The sequence below is a fragment of the Elephantulus edwardii genome, unplaced genomic scaffold (genome assembly GCF_000299155.1).
Source record: "Elephantulus edwardii isolate Elephantulus edwardi_28Jun2011 unplaced genomic scaffold, EleEdw1.0 scaffold00055, whole genome shotgun sequence".
In the NCBI taxonomy this organism is placed as follows: domain Eukaryota; kingdom Metazoa; phylum Chordata; class Mammalia; order Macroscelidea; family Macroscelididae; genus Elephantulus; species Elephantulus edwardii.
The window spans coordinates 9,131,896-9,156,647 of NW_006399805.1; the positions used below are offsets into that span (position 1 = coordinate 9,131,896).

At 51.3% G+C, this 24,752-nt stretch overlaps 1 protein-coding gene across 1 annotated transcript in view; it reads right to left on the reverse strand.

Annotated features, from left to right (window-relative positions):
* Nucleotides 1-24,752, reverse strand: part of KIAA1549 (KIAA1549 ortholog) — a 72,152-nt gene that overhangs the window by 22,721 nt on the left and 24,679 nt on the right. The window contains exons 9-15 of the mRNA XM_006887215.1: nucleotides 23,221-23,398; nucleotides 18,309-18,493; nucleotides 13,486-13,682; nucleotides 9,512-9,627; nucleotides 3,713-3,918; nucleotides 2,768-2,991; nucleotides 904-1,057 (exon numbers count right to left, since the gene is read on the reverse strand). Coding sequence (XP_006887277.1) covers nucleotides 904-1,057; nucleotides 2,768-2,991; nucleotides 3,713-3,918; nucleotides 9,512-9,627; nucleotides 13,486-13,682; nucleotides 18,309-18,493; nucleotides 23,221-23,398 — 1,260 coding nt within the window. The remainder of the gene's footprint in view (nucleotides 1-903; nucleotides 1,058-2,767; nucleotides 2,992-3,712; nucleotides 3,919-9,511; nucleotides 9,628-13,485; nucleotides 13,683-18,308; nucleotides 18,494-23,220; nucleotides 23,399-24,752) is intronic.

Here is a 24,752-nt window from a genome sequence, read left to right on the forward strand (position 1 = left end):
CATTCTTTTTTTTTTTTTAAACAGTCAGAGACAAAGCCTGACACATTGTGTGTGTGTGTGTGTGTGTGTGTGTGTGTGTGTGCGCGCGCGCCCGTGTGTACCGTCAAATCAGATCTGACTGGTACAGGAGGAGATTGTCCCTCCTTCCCAGGCAGAGCATCTAGTGGATTCGAACCGTGAGCCTCTGGGATTGTAGTTGCAGCTCCTTTCCACTAGGCCACCAGAGCTCCCCTGGACTTGTGTTCATTCTACACAATGGGACCAGGGTGGGTCTCCTGGGTGTGGAGGGTTCTTAATACTGACAATTCTGCCTCAAACATGTCAAGTAACTCTGGCCCTTTCAGCACGACAAATGTTTTAGTCCTTATTTCTTAATTCTCATTAAGCTCCTTTTCCCATAAAAAAGGCGGGGAAATGTCTATTAGCAAATACAATTGAGACACATGTTGGAAATCATAAGATGAATTCCACATCACTAAGTGAGTGTGAAGACAAGGTGAGATTCGCAGACACTCTGGGTTCCAGGAGCAGATAAACGTTATGTTGACAGTGACTGTGGTCTGTGACGTGTACAACAGCATGAGGGAAATGCTGGACACGCTGTGAGGAAGGTCAAATGGAGCACAGGGAGCAAGGGAGGTGGGAGATGGGAAAGTTAGTCAAGGGAGCTTCTGGAAGCTTCTCTCTTTCTATTAATTGTCAAGAAGTTTCCATTGTAAAGCTAGAGAGTAGGGCTTGAATGGAGGGGAAAACCTGGTCTACATTTCCAGAAGCCCCACCTTCCATGACGGAAGCCCCCCAGGAGCAGCCCCAGCCAGCCCTGGGGGCATCGGGGGTAGTGGCCTTGTTACCCGCCTGTTCCCTGTCACCCTGTGACGCACGCAGGGCAGTGGGCGGACGCACCGGGCAGCCGAGGTAGGCCGAGTTGTGCACGCCAGGCGGCCGCTTGTAGGTACCATCACTGTCCGTGGTGATGAGCCGGTCCTTCTCGGCGTCCGCGGGGCAGCCGTTGACCTGGTGCTTCCTGCGTGGCTTGGGAGAGCGCTTGATGCGTGAGCTGCATGCAAAGAGCCTCATGGTCACCACATCGTCACCACGAAAGCCTGAATGCCTCGCCCACCAAATGCTCAGTGCCTTCCAAGGATGGTGCACGATGCTGTGTCCCACCCAGACATGCACAAGTGCAAGCAGGAGACCAACACGGCCACATGGTCCCTGCATGCCCCTCCAGTGGGGCAGAGCCAGCACACTGACCATAGGACCTGGGCCGGGTCCTCAGGGTGGGGAGGGTCTTCAGGCATGGGGGAGGGGCCATCGGAAGAGGACACAAGGGCAGCCCCTGGTGCTGCTGGCCAGGCTGGGACACAGCTGGGACCTGCATGGGGACGGGGGGGAGGGGCTCTCTGCATCCTGGTGGGTGGAGGTCAGCTGAGGGGAAAGGCAGGGACCCACATGGTTTTGCAGGGGCCAACGTTCAGTGGAACCAGCACAAGATTTGAGGAGAGAAAGGTGTGAGGGAGGGGCGTAAGGAAACAATGTGAGCCTCTGGTGGGAGGCTGAAGAACACGGACCACGGTGGAGAGGCAAGGAGGTGTGAAAAAGGACAGAAGGGAGACTACTGGGCCATGGTCAAGGTGTCAAGGAGAACGGAGTGGAAGAATAGGGCCCGTGGTGGAGGTGTGAAGGACAGGGTGGGAGTTATGGTCCCATGGTGGAGGTGTGAAGGACAGGGTGGGAGTTATAGCACTGTGGTGGAGGTGGTGGAGGTGTGAAGGTGGACATGGTGGGAGAACACGGCCTAAGGTGGAGGTGTGGGGAGTTATGGGCCCGTGGTGGAGGTGTGAAGGAAGACAAGGTGGGAGAATTCAGGACATGGTGGAGGCTGTCATCTGGAGACAGTACGGAAGGTAAGACCCTGGACGCAGAGTGACTGGTAGGGATGGAGAAGATGGGGTCATCGAGGCACCTGCTGGGGTGATGGTATTTTCTGGCAACCCTGTGTAGAATGGACTGAAACACACTGCCTGGCACTGTACCATCCTGTCCTTGGCTGTGGAGCGATCGAGTTGTATCTCATAACATTTTCATTGGCTGATTTTCAAATACAGGTTGCCAGGTCTTTCTTTCTAGTCTTTCTGAGTCTGAACGCTCCCCTGAAACCTGTTCACCCTCACAACAGGTAAGCTTCCAGTCAGAGCTGAGCTGTGAGGCAAACCCTATCACTGAAGCACCACCGCACCAGGTAATGACAGGAGAGGGGGGCCAGGCGCCCCGGGAAGAGCTAACTGGACAAGGAACAGACGCCCACTTTCAGTCACGCCCAGCCTGAGGAAAAATTACATCCAGAAGAACCATCCTGGGACGAGGCTGGAGAGGGAGCCGGATGGGACCTCTGCTCCACACAAAGATACAGACGCCAAGGCACTGAGGCCTCGCAGCCTCCGATCAATAAATGTCTCAAGCAGATTTTTTCAGAGGGCGAGGAGTCTGACTCTGGTAAAGAATTCCAAGCTTGGAAAGGTGGCACATCAGCAGGGAAGAGGAGTGTCCATGGACTGGCCCGTGGCTGCTCAGAGGAGGTTGTGGGAGGGCCCAGGGCTGTGTAAGTGTCCTCTGTGTCCGCTCTGCTCGATGGAGGATCACCACAAGCATCTCAGCTGCGCCCAGCAACCACTCCAGGGTGGCTGCGCCCTCTAAGGACCCCTCGAGTGGTCACCTGGGACACCACAGAGCCGCCCCGTCCACCCCGCCCTGGCCACGGCCTCACCTCTTCCGGGGCTCGATGAACACGGAAGGTACGCTGGCCGTGGGGTCCAGGATCTTGTCGATCTGCATCTGCGCGCGGCGGTACACGCGGTGGCGCTCCCGGGTGTCCCCCGAGGACAGGTCGTCCACCACTGGGAACTCGTAGTGGCCGCGGCGCTTGGCGCGGAGACGGATCTTGTTCCGATGGTGCTCGATCTCAGACTTGTGCCGCAGCGCGGTCTGAATCTGCAGAGGTGACGGTGAAGGAGGATGAAGGGGGATGATCCCCCCACGGGGAAACGCCTCGCACCCCCTCACAGCCCCTTACACCCCCTCGCACCCCTTCCGGTTTGTGCCAGGAGCGCATTCGCCTCCGAGCAATTGCCTGAGGCTCTGCTCTGGAGAGAAGGAACTCCAGCCCCTGGCTTTATTCCCCCACTGTCCTAGGGCATCCTAGGGAGAGGCCCCCTTACCTTCTCTTAAGGCAGGGACCCTTCAAGCCTTTAAAACGAGCTTTTACTGGGGTCTGGTCTTGATCTCAGAGCTCTCTCTCTGTGCTGAATCATGACCCCCACATGTGCACGGGAGAACGGCTGCATTCTAGGCTGTTGACCTCTAGGAAACCGTCTGCCCGGCCAGTCTCCTGAGGCACCACCAGGGGGTTCCAGCTAACCATTTAAGTAAGCTGTTGTTAGGTAATCTCAGGGTGAGGAGACCCCTCCTGGAGCAGAGGCTCCCAGGAGCCAGCGGGCCAGCCTGGTGAGCAGACCCTCACTAACAGGCAGCCCCTGGCCAAGGCCACCTCCACCTCGGCCAGCAGGGGTCTGAGCTCTTGAGGCAGTCTTCAAGAATGTCTGTCCACCACTTGGGGTCAGGATCCCTGACCTGAATCATCCACTTGTACTTAAGCCCTGAGCGCTCAGATCCCAGGGCACCCGGGCCCACATGCTTTCACGAGGACACAAACCTCCTTGTTAATTTTGTTGGTTTCGGCCACTCGGTCACCCAGTGTGGGCAGCTGGATGGGGGGTGCTGGGATAGGCTGCATGGCAATCAGCTGGACCTTGCTGGGGACCCGGCGATTGGCCTCAGCCGACTGGGAGACCCTGTCCACGTGCTCGAAGATGGAGGCCGAGGAGTGCTGCTCTGGACCTGAGGCGGCGGGGGGTGGCCCTGGCAGGGAGAAGCAGACAGCAAGTCACCCCACAGAAACAGCCAGTCATCAGAATGAGAGGCGAATTCTTTTTAAAAAAAAAATTTCTTTATTTTTCATTTCAATGAACATCTACAGAGATTTTGGAATTCCATTCATTCATTGTTGCACCCCTCTCCCTGCCCCCCCCCATTTGCTCCTCTCCTTCAAACGCAAAAGAAAAAACACCCTCATTGGTACGCAATCCCCCACACACATCCCCCAACCCCCAAATATAATCCACTCTGCAACCCTCATTCCGTACTCTTACGATAAACATAATGCCCTAAAATATAAAATATTCTCTTCCCCAAAGACTTCAATGCCGTAAACGTATTTCATCCAGTTTTTCTCAGTCTTACCCCCATCCCAATTGTCAGCCTCGTTCTACAACAGTGGCACCATATAGGAGAGGCTAATTCTTAAGGACCCCACTCCAGACCCAAGCACTGAAGACTCACTGAGAAAAACAAACAGAACGGACTCTGAGTGTGCGAGAGGAGAGCTGTGCTAAGAAGTGCGGCCAGAGAGCTCCTGACACACAAAAATGGAAAGACCCGTCTCCTGTTCTCTGGATGTGTTATCAGGAGGGACTGGCCCCTGGAGAAGGACACCATGCTTGGTAAGGTTAAAGGTCAGTGAGAAAGAGGGAGACCCTAGAGGACATGGGCTGACTAATGGCTGCAGGTCAAATCCAGCAGCCTGTGAGGAGGAGGCAGAACTGGGCAGAATTTTGCCAACTCAACCCAACAGCACATCTGGCAACACGTGTGTCTGAGGAGGATGGTGCTTCACAGACTTCGAGGGGTTTTCTTTACGATTTTTATTAGAGTGAAAGTTTTAAAAGTTTAAAAGCAAATCTAGTTTCTTTTTTTTTTTACATTCTATTTTAAAACTTTATTATTTTTTGTGTGTGTACCATCAAATCAGATCTGACTGGTACAGGAGGAGATTGCCTCTCCTTCTCCAGAACAGCATCTGGTGGATTTGAACCACGTACCTCTGGGATTGCCGTGCAGCTTTTTGCCACTAGGCCACCAGAGCTCCCTGAAAATCCATCTTCACTGAACCATTCAAGAACGTTTTGTTTTCTGACATTAATTACAATACCCACAGAGTAACAGCACTCTCTCCACCTCCTCCCTGATTCCCAAATGGGCGGCCGGAGAGGCTGCTCTTCTGCTGGCCTGTTCTGCACAGCCGAGGACAAGCTGGGTGTTCCCACCCTTGCCGTGCACCTCACAAACTTTTCACAAAGCGCGGGATGGGAATGAGATGAACACTGATGGCGTGAGGCAGGTCCACTCTGTCCCCCAGGGTCACTGAGTCAGCACTGCTGCGGCACCAGGTGGGGTGTGTTTTCACTTGGAGCTCTTTTACTCCAGGAAATATCCAGTCCACCTCCCTCCTGCCTCGGCCAGCGTTTGGTCCCACGCCTGGAGGAGCTACTGCTCGGATGTGAGTATGTGATACTGGATTTGGGCAGCGATGTAAATGATATCAGCTGTGATGTTGTCAGCATAGAGCAAAAGCAAGGCTTTCTCAGATAAGCAACGGACAGAGAGTGTGGAAATCTAGAGCTAATTCTTTTCCCAAATAAAAATATTTCTTTCCCAGGGTCTGATTTAGATTTTAAACTTGTCTATCTGTAACGGTACGCCTGTTACCATGGAGCTAAGTAATTTTTAAGATTCAGTGAAACACGATCCAAAGAACAAACCATTCTCTTCTTGCCAGGAGCTTAGGAACATAAAGGAACCAGCTGAGAAAGCTGGACAGAGGTTCAGAGATGGGATGCTGTGCCCCACCGGCCCCCAGACGAGGTGGTTTTCTGGACCCCAGCCTCACAGCAATAGTGCAGGCTCCCAGCTTCCACCTCACCTTCGTTCAGTTAAGAGACTGTGGCTCCTTCTGCATGGTTATTTTCATAGAATGATACTTGTGGTGAAAAGAAAGTTAGTATAAAAAATGCCATTAGGGGAGCTCTGGTGGCCTAGTGGCAAGAAGCTGCAACAACAATCCCAGAGGCATACAGTTCGAATCCACCAGATACTCTGCCGGGGAAGGAGGGACAATCTCCTCCTGTGCCAGTCAGATCTAATTTGACGGTACACTCGCACAAAAATAATAAAATAAAAAAAAAAATTTAAAAAAAATGCCACTAAAAATATCTTGGTAAAAACTATTTGGGAACCACATATCTGATAAGGGTTTACAATCTAGACTCTATCAAGAACTTCTACAGCTCAACAACAAAGACACAAACAACCCAGTCACACAACAGACAAAGGCTTCAAACAGACATCTCACCAGAGAAGATAGATTTATGTGGCCAGTAAGCACATGAAAAGATGCTAAGTCATTACGTTATGTAAGTTACCAAGTACTTGATTTTCTTTGGATCCAAAATTAACACCCATGGACGCAGTGGCCAAGAAAACAAAGGACATTGCATTGGGCAAATCTGCTTCCAAGGGCCTCCTTAAAGCACCGAAGAGCAAGGATGTCAGCATCAAGACTAAAGGGTGCAGGGAGCTCTGGTGGCCTAATGGCAAGAAGCTGCACTGCAATCCTAGAGGGACATGGTTCAAATACACCAGATGCTCTGCTGGAGAAGGAGGGGCAATCTCCTCCTGTACCACTCAGATATGATTTAATAATACACACATACAAAAAAATAATAAAAAATAAAAACATTTAAAAAAAAAAAGACTAAAGGGTGCCTGGCCAAGCCATGGTCTTTTCAATTGCGTCATGTGAATGTAAAGTTGGACAGTGGAAGGAAGAATTGACGCCTTTGAGTTGTGTTGGTGAAGAGCATTGACTATCCCATGGACTGGCCAAAAGAATGAACAAATCCGTCTTGGAGAAAGTGCAGCCAGAGTGCTCCTCAGGAGAGAAGATGAGGCAATTCTGTCTCACGTACTTTGGATACCAGCAGGGGTCAGTGCCTGGAGAGAGGCATCTGCTTGGTAAAGGCAGAATGTCGGCAAAAGAGAGGAAAACTCACAATGTGATGAACTGGCTTAACAATGACTGCGGCAACGGGCGCAGGTGTGGCCGCACTGTGACGGTGGTGCGGGGCTGGGCAGTGTTTCTGTGGTGCATCGGGGTGCTGTGAGTCAGAGCCAACCCAGCAACATCTAACAACAACGACAGGATGGCTATTATCAGGAAATAACGGTCAGAGGAGGACGTGGCCAAACAGGTACACTGTTGAATGCAGCACTGAACACATTAGTCCAAGTGTCCACCAACAGATGAACAGGTAAACAAAACATCTGTCCACACAACAGAATATCCTTCAGTCGCCATGGGAAGTAACTGTCTTACATATGCTATGATATGCAGGATCCTTGAAAACATTGTATGGCACGAAATAAATCAGAAGAAAAGGACTGGTACAATTCCACCCAGAGGCTCCTGTAAAGTCAGGCCTGGTTACCTACTTGGTAACCAGAAATTGGTGGGGGTGCTGTGTGCCATGGAGTCAAAACCAACTTATAGCTGAGCCTCTGGTGGGTTTTCAGAGGCTGTAACTCTCATGGGAAATTACTGTCCCCACCCCCCACATCTTTCCTCTCTGGAGCAGCAAGTGAACTCAAACCACATGCTTTTGGGTTGGCAGTGCAACTCTTTACCACGGGGCCACCAGAGGGCTATTCTGAAAAATCAGTCTTGAACTCTACAGAGTGGAAAACCTGGTCAGTCGCTGTAACAGAGTTCCTAAAGTTTATGTTTTGCATCCGAGTCAGGTTCACAGCATCTAGGGGTCTTAAAAGCTTGCAAGCAGTCATCTGAGACACACTATTGTTCTCTGCTTGTCTGGAGCCAAAGAGAAAGAAGAAAACTCAACACTTGGAAAAGGAAGCAGTTATAGGACTAACTGTCAACATGAACCAAGACCTTCTCGACCCTGAGATCAGAATAACTAGATGGTACCTGGCTTCCACTACTGTGAATACTGATTGATCACAATAGATGATATCAAGATAGAAAGGGGGGAATAATGTGGAAAAGAACTTCAAATTTTTTAAAGTTCCAGACTTACGGGACCACCAAGACAAGAGGAATTCCAGAGGCTACGGCCCTGAGACATGTTTAAGCCCTGAATTGACTCTTCCCTCAAGTCACCTTTCAGCTAAGAAAATCACCTCAGAGTTAAGAGGACCCTCTTTTTAAAAAAGCATCTGTTTGCGAGCTCTGGTGGCCTAGTGGCAAGAAGCTACACTGCACTCCCAGAGGTGTACGGTTCAAATCCACCAGATGCTTTGCTGGAGAAGGAGGAACAATCTCCTCCGATTTGATGGTACACACACACAAAATAATAAAAATAAAATAAAAAATTTTTTTTAAAAAAAGCATCTGCTTGGAGTCCAGAGCGAAGGCTGTACAGTGGAGGAGGGATTGTAAAACAATGAAAGAACTTTTCTTTTACTTTTCAAAGAGGATAGTGTACTCGGTGGGGAGGGTTGGGAGGGGAGAAAAGTGCAACAATGAACGAATGGAAATCCAAAGTCTCTGTAAATTTTCATCGAAATTAATAATAAATTTAAAAAATGTAAAATTTTTTTTTTTAAAAAAAGCATCTGCTTGAGACCAAATGGCCATCAGATAATCAAAGACAGAGTAGGTCACAGGGCTGTGAGGCTTGGTCCATGGGAACAAAACAACTAAAAGAATAATGGGAACATTGACATGAAGCAAGGAATAGAACCAGTGTCATCAAATAACGTGTGTGGGAACTGTGGAATAGGAACCTGTTTTTCTGTAACACTTCCAAAAACACCATAGTAAAATGTTAGTGGGTTTGGTTTGTTGTTTTGTTTTTTTTAAAAAAGCAAGCCCTCCCGAGTACAGTCCTCCTTTGGCTCAGCCGGGGCAACCAGCGTTGGCCCCGACGTGAAGGTGGTGTGCCAACCAGCACCGTGCAGCACGGAGCTGTAGCCTCAGCTGCAGACAAGAGGGCGTGATGCCCCAGAACAGCCAGAGGACCTTCTGGAAGATGGGCTGGGAGGGAACCCAGACACAATGGTCTGTGAGGAAAGACAACCACAGTGTGTCAGGAAGCTCTGGGGCTGACTGGTAAGGAATGCACTGCCATCCCAAAGGTACCCAGCTCGAATCTATCACCTACCTGTTCCAGAGAGGAAAGATGGGCAATCTTCTCTTGTGCAATTTACTGCCTCTCAAAACAACAACACAACTACGTCAGTTACAACCGGGAAGACTGCAGTGGGATCCCAGAATGTACTCACTGAACCCTAAGATTTGTTTCAGTTAAACTCCTCCTTGTCCTTCCAAGAAGAAGTCACTGTGACTCTCAGCTAGAGTGAAGCCTGGTTGTTCACTGCTGCTCCATTTACCCTCAGTGGACCCCAACATCTAGCACAGGCCCCACCCCAACACAGACCCTGATCAAGGCTCAGCTGCAGCCATGGGTGCTGAGATGTTCTCACCAAATAGCATCCCAGAGCACAGGCCTTTTAGGAAAGGTTTAGTACACAATGATTAAACCCCAGCCTATAGGAACTGCAGCATCACAAGGTTCAACGAGGAGGAGGGGATACTGACCGTTTTGCGGGCCTCGGGAGGCCCTGCTGTCATTGACCATTCCAGGGGCCTTGTCACCTACTTCCCTCTCACTGGACTCGTCACTGACGGTGGAGTCTGCGTCCGAGGGAGAGACCCTGAGGACACAAAACATGTGACATATGAAGAAGAGAGACAGGTCTGTGTGTCGCTTTCACTGTGGCCGGAGGACATTGGACACACGAGCTGACTTCCACCCGCTCCACGAAGTCACAAAGTGGAGCCGACCCAGGGTCTGTCAACAGTCAAAAAATGTAGGGTGTTTCTACAGCAGCACAGCACATAGCCGGAAAGAGGACGAATGTGATGCACACCCAGCTCGGACCCACCACGCTAAGCGAGACAAGTCCATCTAAGAGGGCATCTCCTCAAAGGAAAAAAGCAAACACACAGAAATCAGTGACAACGCGTGGCTGTGGGACAGGCACGGCTTAGGGACAATGAGCTTGTGTGCACGGTGTTGGGATGAATGATTTGATAGAAGGCGGTGAGAATCACACCACAGCATGAAGCATTACAGGCAGACCTGGGAGATCTGCAAGTTCAGTTCCAGGCTCCACAGGAACACAAGTATCACGGAGGCACATCACACGGTGTGTCTGGTATCTCAGGGAGTGTAAAGGTCATGTGTACGCTCCGGTGCAGTCCATGAAGTATGTAACAAAACGCTGTTGTTGTTGGGTACCATCGAGTCAGAACCAACTCCAGCAGGTTTTCAGAGTCTGTAAATTGCATGGGAGGGAACTGCCCATCCTTTTGTGGAGCTGCTGGTGGATTTGAACTGTGTGTCTTTGGACTGGCAGCACAGCTTCTTACCACCAGGCTGCCAGAGCTCCCTAAGACAGTAATAACACGATGAAAATGCCTTCAATACTCTGCGAAGGACCAAAATGTGGCACAAAGACACCAGGTGAGGACTTGCAGCTGGGAAAATCATGCCAACAGACTAGCAACGAGGGCTGTCTTCAATTTGTGAGAAACACAGGCTCCGTGAAGTGCTGAAAAGCAAAGCCCCGCAGAATGAGGACACCCAGCTAGTGTCCCTGAGCTGTACGTGTCAAAATTGCCAAGTTGATAGGTGCATTGTTCTGCCATCATTTAAAATAAAAAGAGAAATAAAATGAAAGTTTTCAGAAGGAGAGAGAAGGAATGAAAAAAAGAAAACAAATTTTTCACTCAAAAAAGAAAACATGGCTGTGGGTGTGGAGGCCAGCTCCCAGGCAGACGTGGTGGAGATGAAATGCCCCGTTACTTCTCTGCTAGCTTCTTCCAGGGGCCCATCAGCTCAACAGACGAGGACATAATACGCTCAGTCCTGCTCCAAGCGGCTCCCCAGGGCGCACTGCTGTGAATGCTGGAAGAGGTGGCACCCGTGAGGAGGCCGGCCCTCCATCTTCGCGGGCCATGCCTGGTCCCAGCCCTGGTCCAAGACGGGTCTAGGTCTACTCTGCACTGAGCTCAGAAAACTGGGGGTTCAGGCCTGGAGCAGAGTCCACTGGGCCTTAGACGAGTTGTACAGTCACCCCACAAGCTTCACGGAAGCTGCACTCAGATGTGTGGGAGCAGTGTCCACTCACCACTGTACTGCAATGTCCACTCCCAAGACTGAAAACAGGAAGAAGGCGGGAGGCTCAGCTCCTCTTATAGGGACTCCAGGCATCAGCCCCACAGGGCCTCCAAGGCTGTGACCTTCATGAAGAATGATGGCCAGGTCCTCTCCCGCAGAACCGCGGGGTGGGTCTGAACTACCATCCGTTTTGTTAGGAGCTGACCACATAACTGTGCATGTCACCAGAGTTCCTCCAGGTTACACAAAGCCAAAAACTCCCCCACTGACCACCACATTAATCACATTATCTAACTCTTTTTGGTACAAAGGCTCTTTCCATCCTTTCTGATGTGTCATGTCTCACTACATCCTTTGCGCTATCATTCTCCAATGTTTCAACTTGAGTCTTAAAACTGTTTTTCCGTTCTTTCAGCTTAAGAAATGTTGTGTATGTTCTTTTGATTTTTTTAAGTCCAGCTCTTTCCCATTTAATTTCTTTCTCTTCTTGACTCGCCCTTTGAAATCCGTTCAGCTCTTTCACTTCTTACATTTGCTTTACTGATTCTATGCTCAAGAGCAAGCAAGTTTCAGAATCTCTTTAAATATCCATTCTTGTCTTTTCTTTCTTCATCGACTTTTAGTAACGTTTAGCTTTTTCCCCACCTATGAGATCTGTGATGTCATTCAACAACTCACCTAGTCTCCAGTCCACAGTATACAATGCATCAAATCTCTTCTCTAAATTCAGGTGGCGTATTCGCAAGATCTTAGCGTGAGTCTCGCTGACTTGTTTTACTTTTCCTCCACTTGAATTTGACTTTGAATTTGAATATGAGCGAGTGGTGGATGATTTTGAACATTCCACTGTCTCTTTCCACAAACACAGTTTATTTGATTCTTGTGTATTCCATCAACTACGTATAGTCATCATCTATGTTATTGAAAAAAACTACTTGCACTGAACACATGGTTAGCAAAATTCTATTACTTGGTCTCCAGGATTGTTTCTATCACCAATGCCTTATTCTCCAGCTACCAAACCTTGTTTCCAGTTCTCATTACCAATAAATATCAATGCATCCTGATGCAAGGTCAATTTCAGATTGTATAAGTTAATAGAAATTCTCATTTTCTTCATATTTGGCATTAATAATTGGCATGTAAATTTGTATACTATTCATGTTAACAGGTCTTCCTTGTATGAAAATGTATCCTATCACTAACAGCACTGTAGTTTGGGATGGATCTTTCTAAGGATGAATGTGATACAATTCTTCTTTAGTTTGCCACCCTCAGCTTGGCATAGTGGACCACATGCCAATAGCAGTCCATTTCAGCTGACCAATGCCCTGGAGTTCAATCTTTATGTGTTCCATTTCTTTTACCCTCAACCAGCTGTAGCTTCCTCTTTCGTGCATTCCATGTTCAGATCATTTATGAATGTTCACAGCAGTTTCTCCTCATTCTGAGTTGAGTCACATCAGCAGATGATGGTTCTATTTTTTTTTTTTTATTTTTTATTATTTTGTGTGCGTGTACCGTCAAATCAGATCTGACTGGTACAGGAGGATATTGCGCCTCCTTCTCCGGCAGAGCGTCTGGTGGATTCGAACCGTGTTCCTCTGGGATTGCAGTTCAGTTTCTTGCCACTAGGCCACCAGAGCTCCCCTAAAGAATTTTCAGATGATGGTTCTGAATTTGACTCCATCCACATCATCAGGTCAGCTCTGTTTGAGAAGGCAGGGCCTCCCCTGTTTCATTCTGAGAGCCTTCCAGCCTGAAGGGTTCATCTTCTGGGGACACCCCTTGTCTGTCGGCTTGTGGCCCTGAGGGGCAGGTGTGTTGTTGAGAAATCTGCTGTGTCTCTGCTGGCCAGCATCTACTGGAGCACTGAGTCAATCGTATTATTAAGGATCTTCCTCTTTCGCTGACCTTATGCCTTCCCCAGCACTGATGTCCTTCTGAAGGTACCAGCCCCTCCTGATAACACACTCCAAAATACGTGAGATGAACTCTCCCCATCTTTGCTTATTTCTAAAAAGCAATCTGCCTGCACGGCTTCAAAAACCCAAACCAAACCAAGCATCTAGTAGATAGGACCCTGGTGAGCCTCCAAGTTTCTGAGGCTGAAAATCAGAGGAGCATGTCCACCTTTTCTCATGAAGTGGCCAGTGGGCTCTTCTGCCGAGCTTTTGGTCCTCAGCCTGACATGTAAGCTACTGTACCACCAAGACCCTTTAAAGAGGATAAAACTACTCGTGGCTTCAAGTACTACTTTGGGCAAAGCCATCGGTCTGAGGCCACGCACTGGGGCAGCACCCCCACCTTGGTCCTTCAGATGCTGGACACTGACAAGCTGAAAGGGAAATGCACCCGACAGGCAAGGACCACCCGGATACTGTCTTACCTTCCTCGGTGGCGGAGGCCCTTGGAGGGGCCCTTGGCCTGGGGGCTGGGCACGTCTCCGTTCTCGGAGGGCGGCGTGTGCTCCTTGATGGGGCCCGGCGGGGGCACTGGCTCATGGATTATCAGAATGTCGCCCTTGCTATGCTGGCCCAGGTGCTGCTTGGCAAAGTCAAAGCCCTTCACGCTGGGGATCTGCAGCTGGAGCACAGACACAAGGGGACGGTCACTCCAAAATCTGAGCGGGGGGCAAGGGCTGCTGACCCCAACAGTCCACTTCCACGAGGACCCTCCACCCGCTCCTCACAGCCTGGCCGGGGAGCTCAAGAGGGCTTGTGTCTCAGGACGGGACAGAGTACAGGTGCTGAGACCAACTCACGACCACTCGGGCTGGTCAGGGCAGGGCGGCTTCCATAGGCTCCTCACTGGCTGGGTTTTTGGAAAAGGAACACCAAGACTTTCTCCTAAGGGGCCCCTGCGTGGACTTGAACCACCAACCTTTCTGCTGGCAGCCAAGAGCCTCAACCATTTACACTACACAGCATGATAAACAGAAAACGAAGAGTTGTCCCCAGGGGTTCTCCTTGCAGAAACCCCACACAGAAGCCATGCTCCCTAGAAGGAATGGTTCCCACACCAAGAGTCCCAAACCCACTGCTGGCCAGTGGTGACCTCACAGGGCAGGGGAAATCCCCAAGGGGTTTCCAAGTCTATAAATCCTAGTGACGCTTGTTTCCTGTGCTCTCCCGTATCTTTCCTGAGGAACAGATGGTGGATTCAAACCACCAACGTTTTAGTTCGCAACTGTACACTGTTAGAAGATAAAGCTCAAGCAGGACCCAGGGGCACGGCAACAGCCGACTGACTCTGGGGCCTGAGGTCGCCGGTGCCCATGTTGTGCACGGGTGTGTGGGGCACAGCGCCTGAGATCCGTAGTCTTTCAGGAGTCCAGGGGGCACAGCCATCAAGCGCCTGGATGCTAACTGAAAGGTTAACAGATGGACCCCACCAGCTGCTCTGAGGGGGATGAGGCTGTCAGCTCTGAGATGATGCCAGCCTCAGAAACCCCAAGGGGCAGCTCTTCTCTGTCCTGTGGGGTCACTAAGAGTCAGAACCAATTCCACAGGAATGGGATGGGGAGCATGGTACAAAGCCAGCTCTTGTTACCCCAGAAGATCTCGGATTGATGCCGGCTTGTCTGTGCCAGCAGAGGGCAACAGCGCTCACTGCAAACACAGTTGACAGACGCTGCTTGGAAACAAAAGGCAGAGCCTGGCAGACCGCTTTTCCTACATTAATGAAAGGTCCTGTCTCCCGGGCACGCAGCTTCACCGCGCGGACAGTCTGGGCATGTCGTGTGGTTGCCTGGGCTCCTGCCAGAAACAGACCCAAGCCTGCCCTCAGAGGTCCACCTCAGTAGACTGTGCGATGCATCTGTGACCAGCACACCCTCCAGGGCCTCACCTGGGCAGCCAGCCCCGGGGCGTGAGCACCCTTTCTGGGGTGTCGAATTCCAGAAGGCAGCCTCCAACAAGTTAGATGTCCCTGGTTCTCCTGAGGGCCTGCCCCTGCCCCTGGCATGTCTTATCTTCCAGAGAGGCCTGTATCCCACACAAGTTCCACCAGGAATTCTAATCCCTCAGAGGCCAGAAAAGCGATCAGGGCTTGGACTGTGTCCCCTGAAATCTGTTTTGGAATCACCACTCGGTAGCTGTGGACGTGGTCCAGCTGGGAAGTAGGGCTGATCTCACTGCAGGGTAAGGCTGTTCTAGCTGGAGGTTGGGAACAAGCACAGAACAGGCAAAGATGATGTCACATGAAGGTCACGAAGGAACGAGGGTCACCGAGCTGCACAGGCTGAAGCAGAGATTTCACCCCCAGAGTGACAACCAGCCTTTCCCAGGATCCAGTTCCCTGAATCAGGTTTCTAGACTCCAGAACCGTGAGAAAATAAATGCCCACTGCACGGAGCCATCCTCCTGTGAGCCTCTGAGCCAGCACCTCCAGGAATCCAAGACACAGCCCTTTGGGATCTGGCCCTACCTAACCTCAGCTGTCTCAGTTCCGTGAGTGCCGACTTCCTAAAGTCCCTTCGCTCACTATGCTTGTGCCCGCTTCACCCGGCACCTTTCCGCAGCTTGTGAGCTCAGCCTAGACACTTCCTCCTCTCCTGCTGCCAAAAAGGGGCTGGCTGCCCCTCCTCCATTAACCTGCAGCTTCCTCAACACGCTGAAATCAGCTGCCATGGAGTCTATACCGACTTATGGCCCACATGTCAGAGTAGAACTGTTCCACAGGACATCCAGTGGGGGCTCCTCAGGCCCTTTTCCCCTCTTGGACGGGAATCATCAGCCTCACAAATGGTAACTGTTTGCACCAGAACTCCGAGGCCTTCTGCTACCTGTACTCTTACTATCTGCTACTTGAACAGTTGGAGTACCATCTTTGTCCCTCTGGAGCCAGGGGCACATGACCTGTGCTGGTCCTTCAGCCTAAGCCCAGCTCAGAGCCAGCCCATCGTGCAGGGGACTGAGGTCCAGGGCCTTGGAGCTGTTTGGCAGTCAACACATGAGGGAGCCAGTGACCGGGAGCTTTAGCCCCTGACAAACATCCACAGCAAACACCCTCACCAAAAACCCATGGCAAACACCGTGCCAGCTGGCCCCACGAGAAGGGACACATGTCCATGGGGCCAGCAGCATCCAGCCCAGGTCATCCCAACCTCCCGCTGAGTCCTGGCAGGATGAAGGGCCTGACTGCAGTTTTCCCCAAGGTAACATGGTGGCTTTGGACTTAAGAATGATCACATGAGAAAGATACCAAAACCCAAAAAGCTAAACCCATCACCTTTGAGTGATTCCAACTCACAGCGCCCCTGCAGAACAACACAGACAGGCAGCCCTCAGGACAGACAGGCGCCTCCGTAGGACAGAGAGGCACCCCTCAGGACAGACATGCGCCTCCGTAGGACAGCACAGACGGTCCCACAGGGTATCCAAGGAAACCACCTTCATGGAAGTAGGCAGCTTCGTCTTTCTTCTGAAGAGCAGCCGGGGGCTTGGACCACCAGCCCTCTGGTTGGTAACCAAGCACATTAACCCCTGTGCTGTCTGGGCTCTGCAGGAAGAAGGGTGCACAATCCTCTCAAAGTGACTGGAAATGACAGTGCGCTGCCTCCAAACCGGGCAGGAAAATGAGAAGAGCGTCCATCCACTCCGAAGGCGAGGTGTGGGGTTTAGGGCCAGGGAGTCACTGCTTCCAAATGTTTGCAGCTCTAGATTTGCGGTAGGATGGGGAGAACCGTACTGAGGGGTGTCACAGGTGGGCGAGCAGAGGGAGCCCAGGAAGAAGGCATGCTCTCAGTTCAGGCCAAGAGAGCAGCTTTTCCACCGCTACCAGGAACAGGGAAGGGAGCCCTGGAGGCATGGCTGGTAACTGATAGATGCTAACTGGAAGGTTAGCAGTTCAAACCACCAGCCACTCTGAGGGAGTATGATGAGGCGCTCACTCCACATCTGTAAAGATGACAGCCTTGAAGTCAGGTTAGGCTCTTTCGCTCTGTCCCTCAGGGTTCCCACAAGTCAGCACCATCTCTGCAGTGACAGGTGGGCAGAACCAGGCTGCAGGGCCACAGCCACAGAGCCTCAGGGGACACTGGAGAGTGAGAGCCTGGCGTTTCGTTTAAATTCATTCCCTTTTCCTGTTAGGAACACATGACAGAATTGATTCTGTGTTTACTGCGCCAGCAACAGGAAGGGGAACAGTGGTTCTTCCCAGGAGTCTTGGGGGACAGTCCCTGGCCAGGGCCTCTCCCAAGCCAGTGCCCCCTCCTATAAATACTTCATTAATATCAACCCACACAACCCTCCTGGCACCTAAAGTAACACAGCAGCTCCAATGTCTGGGAGTTGCACTTAAAACCTTTCCGTTTTGGTCACCAAGAACGTGTGTGTGTGCTCAGCCATGAACCTAAAGGTTTGCAGTTCTAACGCACCCCGTGGCACCATGGAAGAAAGGTCTGGCAACCTGCTTCTTTAAAAAAGGCAGAAGACTCCCTGGGGCACAGTTCGGCTAGTAACACACAGGACTGCCAGGCCTCAGAATCAGACAGCGTCAGGTGGTTTTGGTGGGAGACTCAAACCTACTGCGGAAGCAGAAGTGGAAGGAGGAGTGAGGGAAGGGGGATCCTGTTTTGTTGAGGGGTGTCTTGTTTCTGAACCCAAGAACGTTGCCCTCTGAGAGTTGGCTCAAATAACAAATAGTGGGTGGACTTCACCAGGAATGTTTACGCTAGGAAATACAAAGATCAAAGTACCACCTTGTGGGCTTGGTGGACCTTCCCTGAAACAATATTCTTCCACCAGAACAAAACCATTGCCAAACCCACTGTCCTCAGCTCGGTGAGAGTCACACCATGAATCACTGAGTGTAGCGGGTTGTCTTTTCATGTCACTCATCAGGGAAGAAAACACCTCAGCAGACCACAGAAAGAGTAAGTGAACCTCTGTGACATGCAGCAGAAAGTGCTTCTGATGGGCTTGCCGATTGTAAGCTTGCCATTTAATCAAGATCTCTCATAAGAAGAAACACTACCCTTCATGGTAAGACAAACAGAAAATAATAAAAGCCTCATCCAGCCCTGTGTTCTTGGAATGAATTTAGTGCTGGGGAACAACTGGTTTCTGGAAGTGGCCATGGAGGCAGACGGACACCTTGGGTAAAGCCAGAGTTCCTTAATGCCTGCCCCTGTCCGGTCCCTGCCCTGCGCCCACCCCAACTGACCCCACAGGATCATGCAGGGGAACTCTGGGGGTTTCCACCTCTCACCTTCTGCCGCTGCTGAATGTTGGCCACGGTGTCCGGCTGGAAGTCCAGCTTGTCCGTCCGGCAGAGCTTCCAGTAGAGGATAACTACGATCACCATGACCACGAGAACCGGGATGACCACGCCCACGATGACCCAGAGGTTGCTGCTCTGGGCCTCCGGGGAAGGCCTCTTCACCCTGTCCACGGCTGCAGGCAGGGAAAGCGTCAGCACGGTGCAGGCGGCCACCCAATGCAGGCATCAGCAATGCAGGCATCAGTCCCAATGCAGGCGGCAGCACAGTGCAGGCGGCCGCCCCAGTGCAGACAGCAGCCCCAGTGCCTGCCTGCACCAGTCCCTGACAGCCACCTTTCCTCCCGGCCTCTCTGCTAAGTGCTGTCTTTTTAGGGAAGCGACCTCTCCTTCTGTAGCTGCAAATGTTCTGCTTCCATCTGTCGAATAGTGATACATCTTTAAATTGTGATTTAAATACATCTTTAAATTGTGGTTAAAATGCACGTGCACAAAGCACATGCCTCTTGACCATTTGGACATGTAGATGTCGTGACATCGATTATGTCTGTTCCCAAATTGTTCTCTTATCTTAGCAGAGACACCGCAGCAAGGGCTCCACTCCCCGTCCACCTGCATCTGCTAACCGCTCCACACCAGACCTGTCTGCTCCGGATAGCACAGCCTCATAGGGCTGGCTGTACGGCGTCTGGGTCTGACCTATTCTGCTCAGCGTGACGTCCCCGATTCCCACCTGCTCGCTTCCTGACTGCATTTCTTCAAATCAAAATCTGAGCCCATTCCAATTTGTGACAAACCACGTAGGGCAGAACAGAACTGCCCACAGGGCCTCTGAGGCTGCACACTTTTCTCGAAGCAGACAGCACATCTATATCCCATGGAGCGGCTGAGGGGGTCAAACTCTCCTTCCACCATCAGCCAAGTGCTTAACCAAACCACCACCAGGGCTCCAGCACTTTCCAGGACCACACCTGTCACTTTAGCTCAGGGTGACTGTCTCCCAGTTACCACTACCTCACAAGGACATCTGCTCACGTTGAGTCCACAGTCCCTCAGCCTCCATCACCACACACTGACCCCTTATCTTGACCACTCACCCCCCCCAAGGGACCCCATGCCCCCACCTCACAGCCCCTTAAACCAAAATGCCCCTCCGTGGACCCCGGTCCTGACTCGCTGCCCGCTCCCTCTTCTAATTCATTCAGACTTGGCTTGGTCTTGTGAGCAACACGTCACTACTCTTTCAAGATGCATCTTACTAGTAGTATACATTTCCATCTCTAATGCACCACGTCTTTGCTCCTGAAAACAGCCATGATTCTAGGTCTCGTCCCTTCAGGGGCCGCGGTGTCCCCATGGGCGGGATCTGCCAGGTGCTCCTGTCATCTCCCACGATGCCAGCATCTGCTGTGACATTGGACGCGCATGATCCGTGGCAAATGCAAGCAAAGGCTCTTGGCACCAGTGTGACCAGATTTATGCCTCTGAAACGGGCTGAGGGGCACTAGAGCAGATGCACTGAGATGCCACTGCACCAGCACCGACCGACACAGCCCGCGTGCAGCAGAAGGAAACCCCGCCGATCCTGCGTCCTCCTCGTAACCTCTGCTCTGCCTACGCCGGCCGTTGCAGCCACTGTGTCTCCCGCAACCAGAAAAGCCATATAAATAGAAATGTAATAAGACTCTGGCCCTTTGTTCTCAAGTGCTTCAGATCAGAATAACATGTCATTATCTCTCAACTACAAGGACAACAAACCATCAAAGATCCTTTGCTTAAAACCATCCATGTAATCAAGACTGGTGGCCACTTGCTCTCATCCTGGCTAGTTCTAAGGGACAAGGACAGACCTTGCAAGGGTCTCCTGCTTGAGCATCACCTCACAGCTGTCATGTGTCAAATCTGCCATTTCTCCTCTGCGTGCGGCAGAAAGAGTTTCCCAGCATTCTTGGAGGCTGAATTCCTCATAAGCACTGACTTCTCTCGAGGACAAGTTCCCACGCACTCATACGAGGATTGCTTTCCAGATCGCAACAGAAAACACCATTTAGATTAAAATAGCAGGCGATCTGGTGGCCTAGTGGCTAAGGAGTTGTGCTGTTAACTCAAAGGTGAGCAGTTCAAACCCACTAATGACTTCCCAAGAGTATGATGGGCAGTCTCCTCCCATGTGATTTACAATCCAAGTTGGAGGGTCAACTGAGTCTGGACTTCACAGCGCCTAATAACAACCACCACCCACCAGGTGGACCCTGGTCAAAAGGAGGAAGATGAGGGCACAGAACTGACTGGATGGACTGAGCCTGGGGAACCCCTACTCTAACGGAAGTGACCTCTAAACCCTGAACCAACACTAACACATGGAGGCTTAAGTGGCACTTTAAAAAGTTTAGCCTCAGGGGAGCTCTGGTGGCCTAGTGGCAAGGAGCTGCAACTACAATCCCAGAGGTACATGGTTCGAATCCACAAGATGCTCTGCCGGGAAAAGGAGGGACAATCTCCTCCTGTACCAATCAGATCTGATTTGCCGGTACACTCACACAAAAATTTAAAAAAAAAAAAATTAAAAAAAAAAGATTAGCCTGAACTAAACAAGCGAAGCCTAATTATACAGAAGGTCTGTCTGCTGTAAGAAATGATCTTTGTCAGTCTAGACTGTCAACAGGCACCACAGCACAGGGGAGAACTTAAAGGGGCAAATGGTCTAAATGGTGAAGAAGCAGAAGGGTAGGTGACAGGTGTGGTGGCACAACGCGAGTCAGTGCTGTTGTCCTGTCACACAAACTAGGAATGGGTGGCTTTGTTGCGGTATATTGCCTCCAAAAAGAATTTTTCCGTATTTTTAAAGTTAGCAGTATGACTCATAAAGGTGTATTTAGAGAAAGACCTCTCTTTGGCTTCCCCGTTTCTTGATTCTAAATACTGCACAGGGCGAGAGCAAACATGAGAAGGGAACAGGAGGCAAGGGCCTTACAGTTGTAATAAAGCATCAGAACACCTCTGTGTGGGCCGTGGAGCGGTGCGGGCCAGGGCAGGGGCAGGGCGGCCAGGCGAGGACCAAGGTCTCTGTGTTCAGAGATCCCGGAGGAGCCAGGCCCCCCAAGGCACCACCCAGCCTCCCGTGTGACTCACTGTCCCCACCCAGCCATGCTCAAAACAGGACATGAAGGATTTTGGAAGGAACACAGAGCTGGCACATCATTTTACATAAAACGCATTTTAAACGGAGAAGAAATAAGGAAAGGGTAGAGAAATGTTGTTACTGTGTCAGTCGGAATTGACCCATTGCTGACCCTCCAGAGGTTTGTGAGAGACGGTAAACCGCACAGGAGACTGTCCATCCTTCTCCCCTGGCAGATTCAAACTGTGTGCCTTTGGGATTGCAGTGCAGGTTATAATCACTAGGCCACCAGAGCCAGGTAGATTGTTGTTGTTGTTATATACCGTCGAGTCACTTGTGACTCTATGTACACTAGCCCTGAAACCTGCTTTGTCCTGTTCCATCCCTATTGTCTCTGACACACCTACTCTCACTACCCCAGTCACTGAATCAATCCATCTCATCTAGGGTCTTCCTCTCCTTCACTGTCCCTCTACCCTTCCAAGCATGATGTCCCTCTCCAAGGACTGACTGGTCCCTCCATGCAATATGCCAAAAGTATGTTAGATGAAGCCTCAGAATCCTTGCCTCCAAGGAGCAGCCTGCCTGTTCACCCTCTCTAGGATGAAACTGTTTGTTCTCCTAGCAGTACCATGCTTCTCCAACACCACAGCTCAAAGGCATCAATTCTCTATTATTCCTAGTCATTGTCCAGCTTTCTGACACATAGCAAGCAATTATGAAGACTGTGGCCTGGATCAGGCACACCTTAGTCTCTAGGCTGACATCATTGCTCTTCAGTACTCCAGAGAGGTCCCTGACAACAGACTTTCCCAGTGCAATTCATCTTTTGCTTTCCTGGCTGCTGGTGTCAAGAGTGTTGATTGTAGAGCCAAACAAACTAAAGCTGTTTACAGTCTCAGTCTCTTTCACCGTCTTGGTGGAGTCGGCCCCAACGCCTGGCAACCTCATGTGTATCAGGGTATAAATTGACCCACAAGACTTGGAATGGCTGAGTCTTTGAAAAGAGGTCAGCAGGCCTTTGTTCTGAGGCCCTGCAGGAATGACTGGAACCGATACCCTCCCAGTGAGCAGACTCACCATCTACACCACCCCCGAAGCACCCAAGCGCACGGTCATTGAGTCGATTCCAACTCATGGTGACCATCCATCAGGTTTACCAGACTTTGAATCTTAGCAGACTGCCTGCCTCCTCGTTCCCCTGCAGAACAACTGGTGGATTTGAATTGCTGCCCATTCAGTAAGCAACCCTACACATTGCACACACTATGCCGTGAGGGCTCCCTGCACCACCCTGAACCTCCCAAAAGAGTAGCACAGGACCGATGGAAAAGGGGAACACAGGGAGGGAGTGGGGAGAGCACTGGGACAGCGTGGTGACAGTGAGCAATGCAAAACAAAAGGTGTGTGATGGCTGAAGGCTAAACAAAACAGCCCTGTAAGCGTTCACTTAAACTGCCCTGTGAAAGTTCACTTAAATGACATTTTTTTTAAAAAGTAGTCAAAGAAGAGATTTGTTTTACAGACCCACCCAGGAGCACTATAAATAACTACAAGACTGAGGCTGTGTGTGAATATAAAATACGGGGTGGAAAGGCAGCTTTGAAGGCTGGACCCACAACTGAAGCCCACAACAAAGGAGGCTGAATGGCCGAGGTCAAAGGCACGAAACCTGCCATGTACTTATCAGGACACCCTCCACTCAGAGCTCCCAGGCGGGAAGACCCAGTGTGGACGTGGCTGCAGCACAGAGCCCCCGGGAAGCAGTCCTTGGGCACTCACGCTGGGCAATGGCGCCCTGGATCCGATAGCCCAGAATGATGGCCGCTCTCTGGACGTCAATCCTGTTGATCAGGTCTGAAGACCTCACAGCGCTGAGTCTCTCTCCGTCTCGTCCCTCCACAAAGTAGATGAGCTGTACAGGATGGTCATCACCCTCCAGCCGGGACACGTTCACCACCTGGGAGACAGCCGACACGGGGCAGCTGAGACTCTGGGTGAGTCTTGGGCTTGAGCTTTGCCTCACCCCACTTCACCCCACCCTGACTCTGAAGTATCACAGCCTCAGGCCCCTTTCCCCTAACATGCCAGCAGTGACCAAGGGGGGAAAAAAATCCCAAGACTATTATTCACATTGCAATGGACATAACACCCTAAGCTTCTCTAAGTAGCAGTGTTATTTAAATGGGTCATTCTGCAATCCAAATGCACTGCTATCTGTGCCCTTCCTGGGGGGGAAAAATGGGGGCCAGAGGAGATGCCTGGAGATGTGAGGAGCAGAGAGGATGACAAGCCAGAAGAGAAGGCCACAGGTTGTCCTTTCTGGTTTCTTAAGGTCTCTTCCCCTCAGTGACTCATTTATATGATGTTATCAATCTTGCTTAGCATTCCACTAAGCATGGAATGGAATACATTTTTTAAAAGCACTGTTCTTTCAAAAGGAACTCCAGTGGTACAGTGTGTTACACCTGAGGCTGTGAACAGCACAGCAGTTGGAAGCTGCTGTGGGAAGAGCTGGGCAGTCTCTCCCCACAGAGATGCACGGAGGAGGGGCACATGGCTTGGCAGGGACTCCAGGCAGGGGGTTTGGGATTTGTATTCCTTAAAGAAGAAAACCAAGTCATCTACTAGCACGGCAGATCAGGACGGATTCCTTAGCTGCTCTTCCACAAGGTCTGCTGGACACTGACCTCTTCCTCAGGGCTCGGTAAATGTTTGCCTAGGTGCTCGCTGACCTGAAAGGCGGCCACGCTGAGCTGCTGTCTAATGGAGCATCCCGCCAAGCTGGGCAGTCTCACTGTGGTTCCCATTAACATGAAATGCAGCTGGTCCCAGAATTGCTCTGCGCTCCCCGCTCCCTCCCAGAGTTTTCTAGGCCCACCTGCACCTCCCTGCTCACCTGCACCCCACAGCTCACCTGCACCCCACAGCTCACCTGCACCTCCCTGCTCACCTACACCCCCCTGCTCACTCGCACCCCACAGCTCACCTGCACCTCCCTGCTCACCTGCACCCCCCTGCTCACTCGCACCCCACAGCTCACCTGCACCTCCCTGCTCACCTGCACCTCCCTGCTCACCCGCACCCCACAGCTCACCTGCACCTTCCTGCTCACCTGCACCTCCCTGCTCACCCGCACCCAACAGCTCACCCGCACCCCACAGCTCACCTGCACCTCCCTGCTCACCCGCACCCCACAGCTCACCCGCACCTCCCTGCTCACCTGTACCCCACAGCTCACCTGCACCCCACACCTCACCTGCACCCCACAGCTCACCTGCACCCCACAGCTCACCTGTACCCCCCTGCTCACC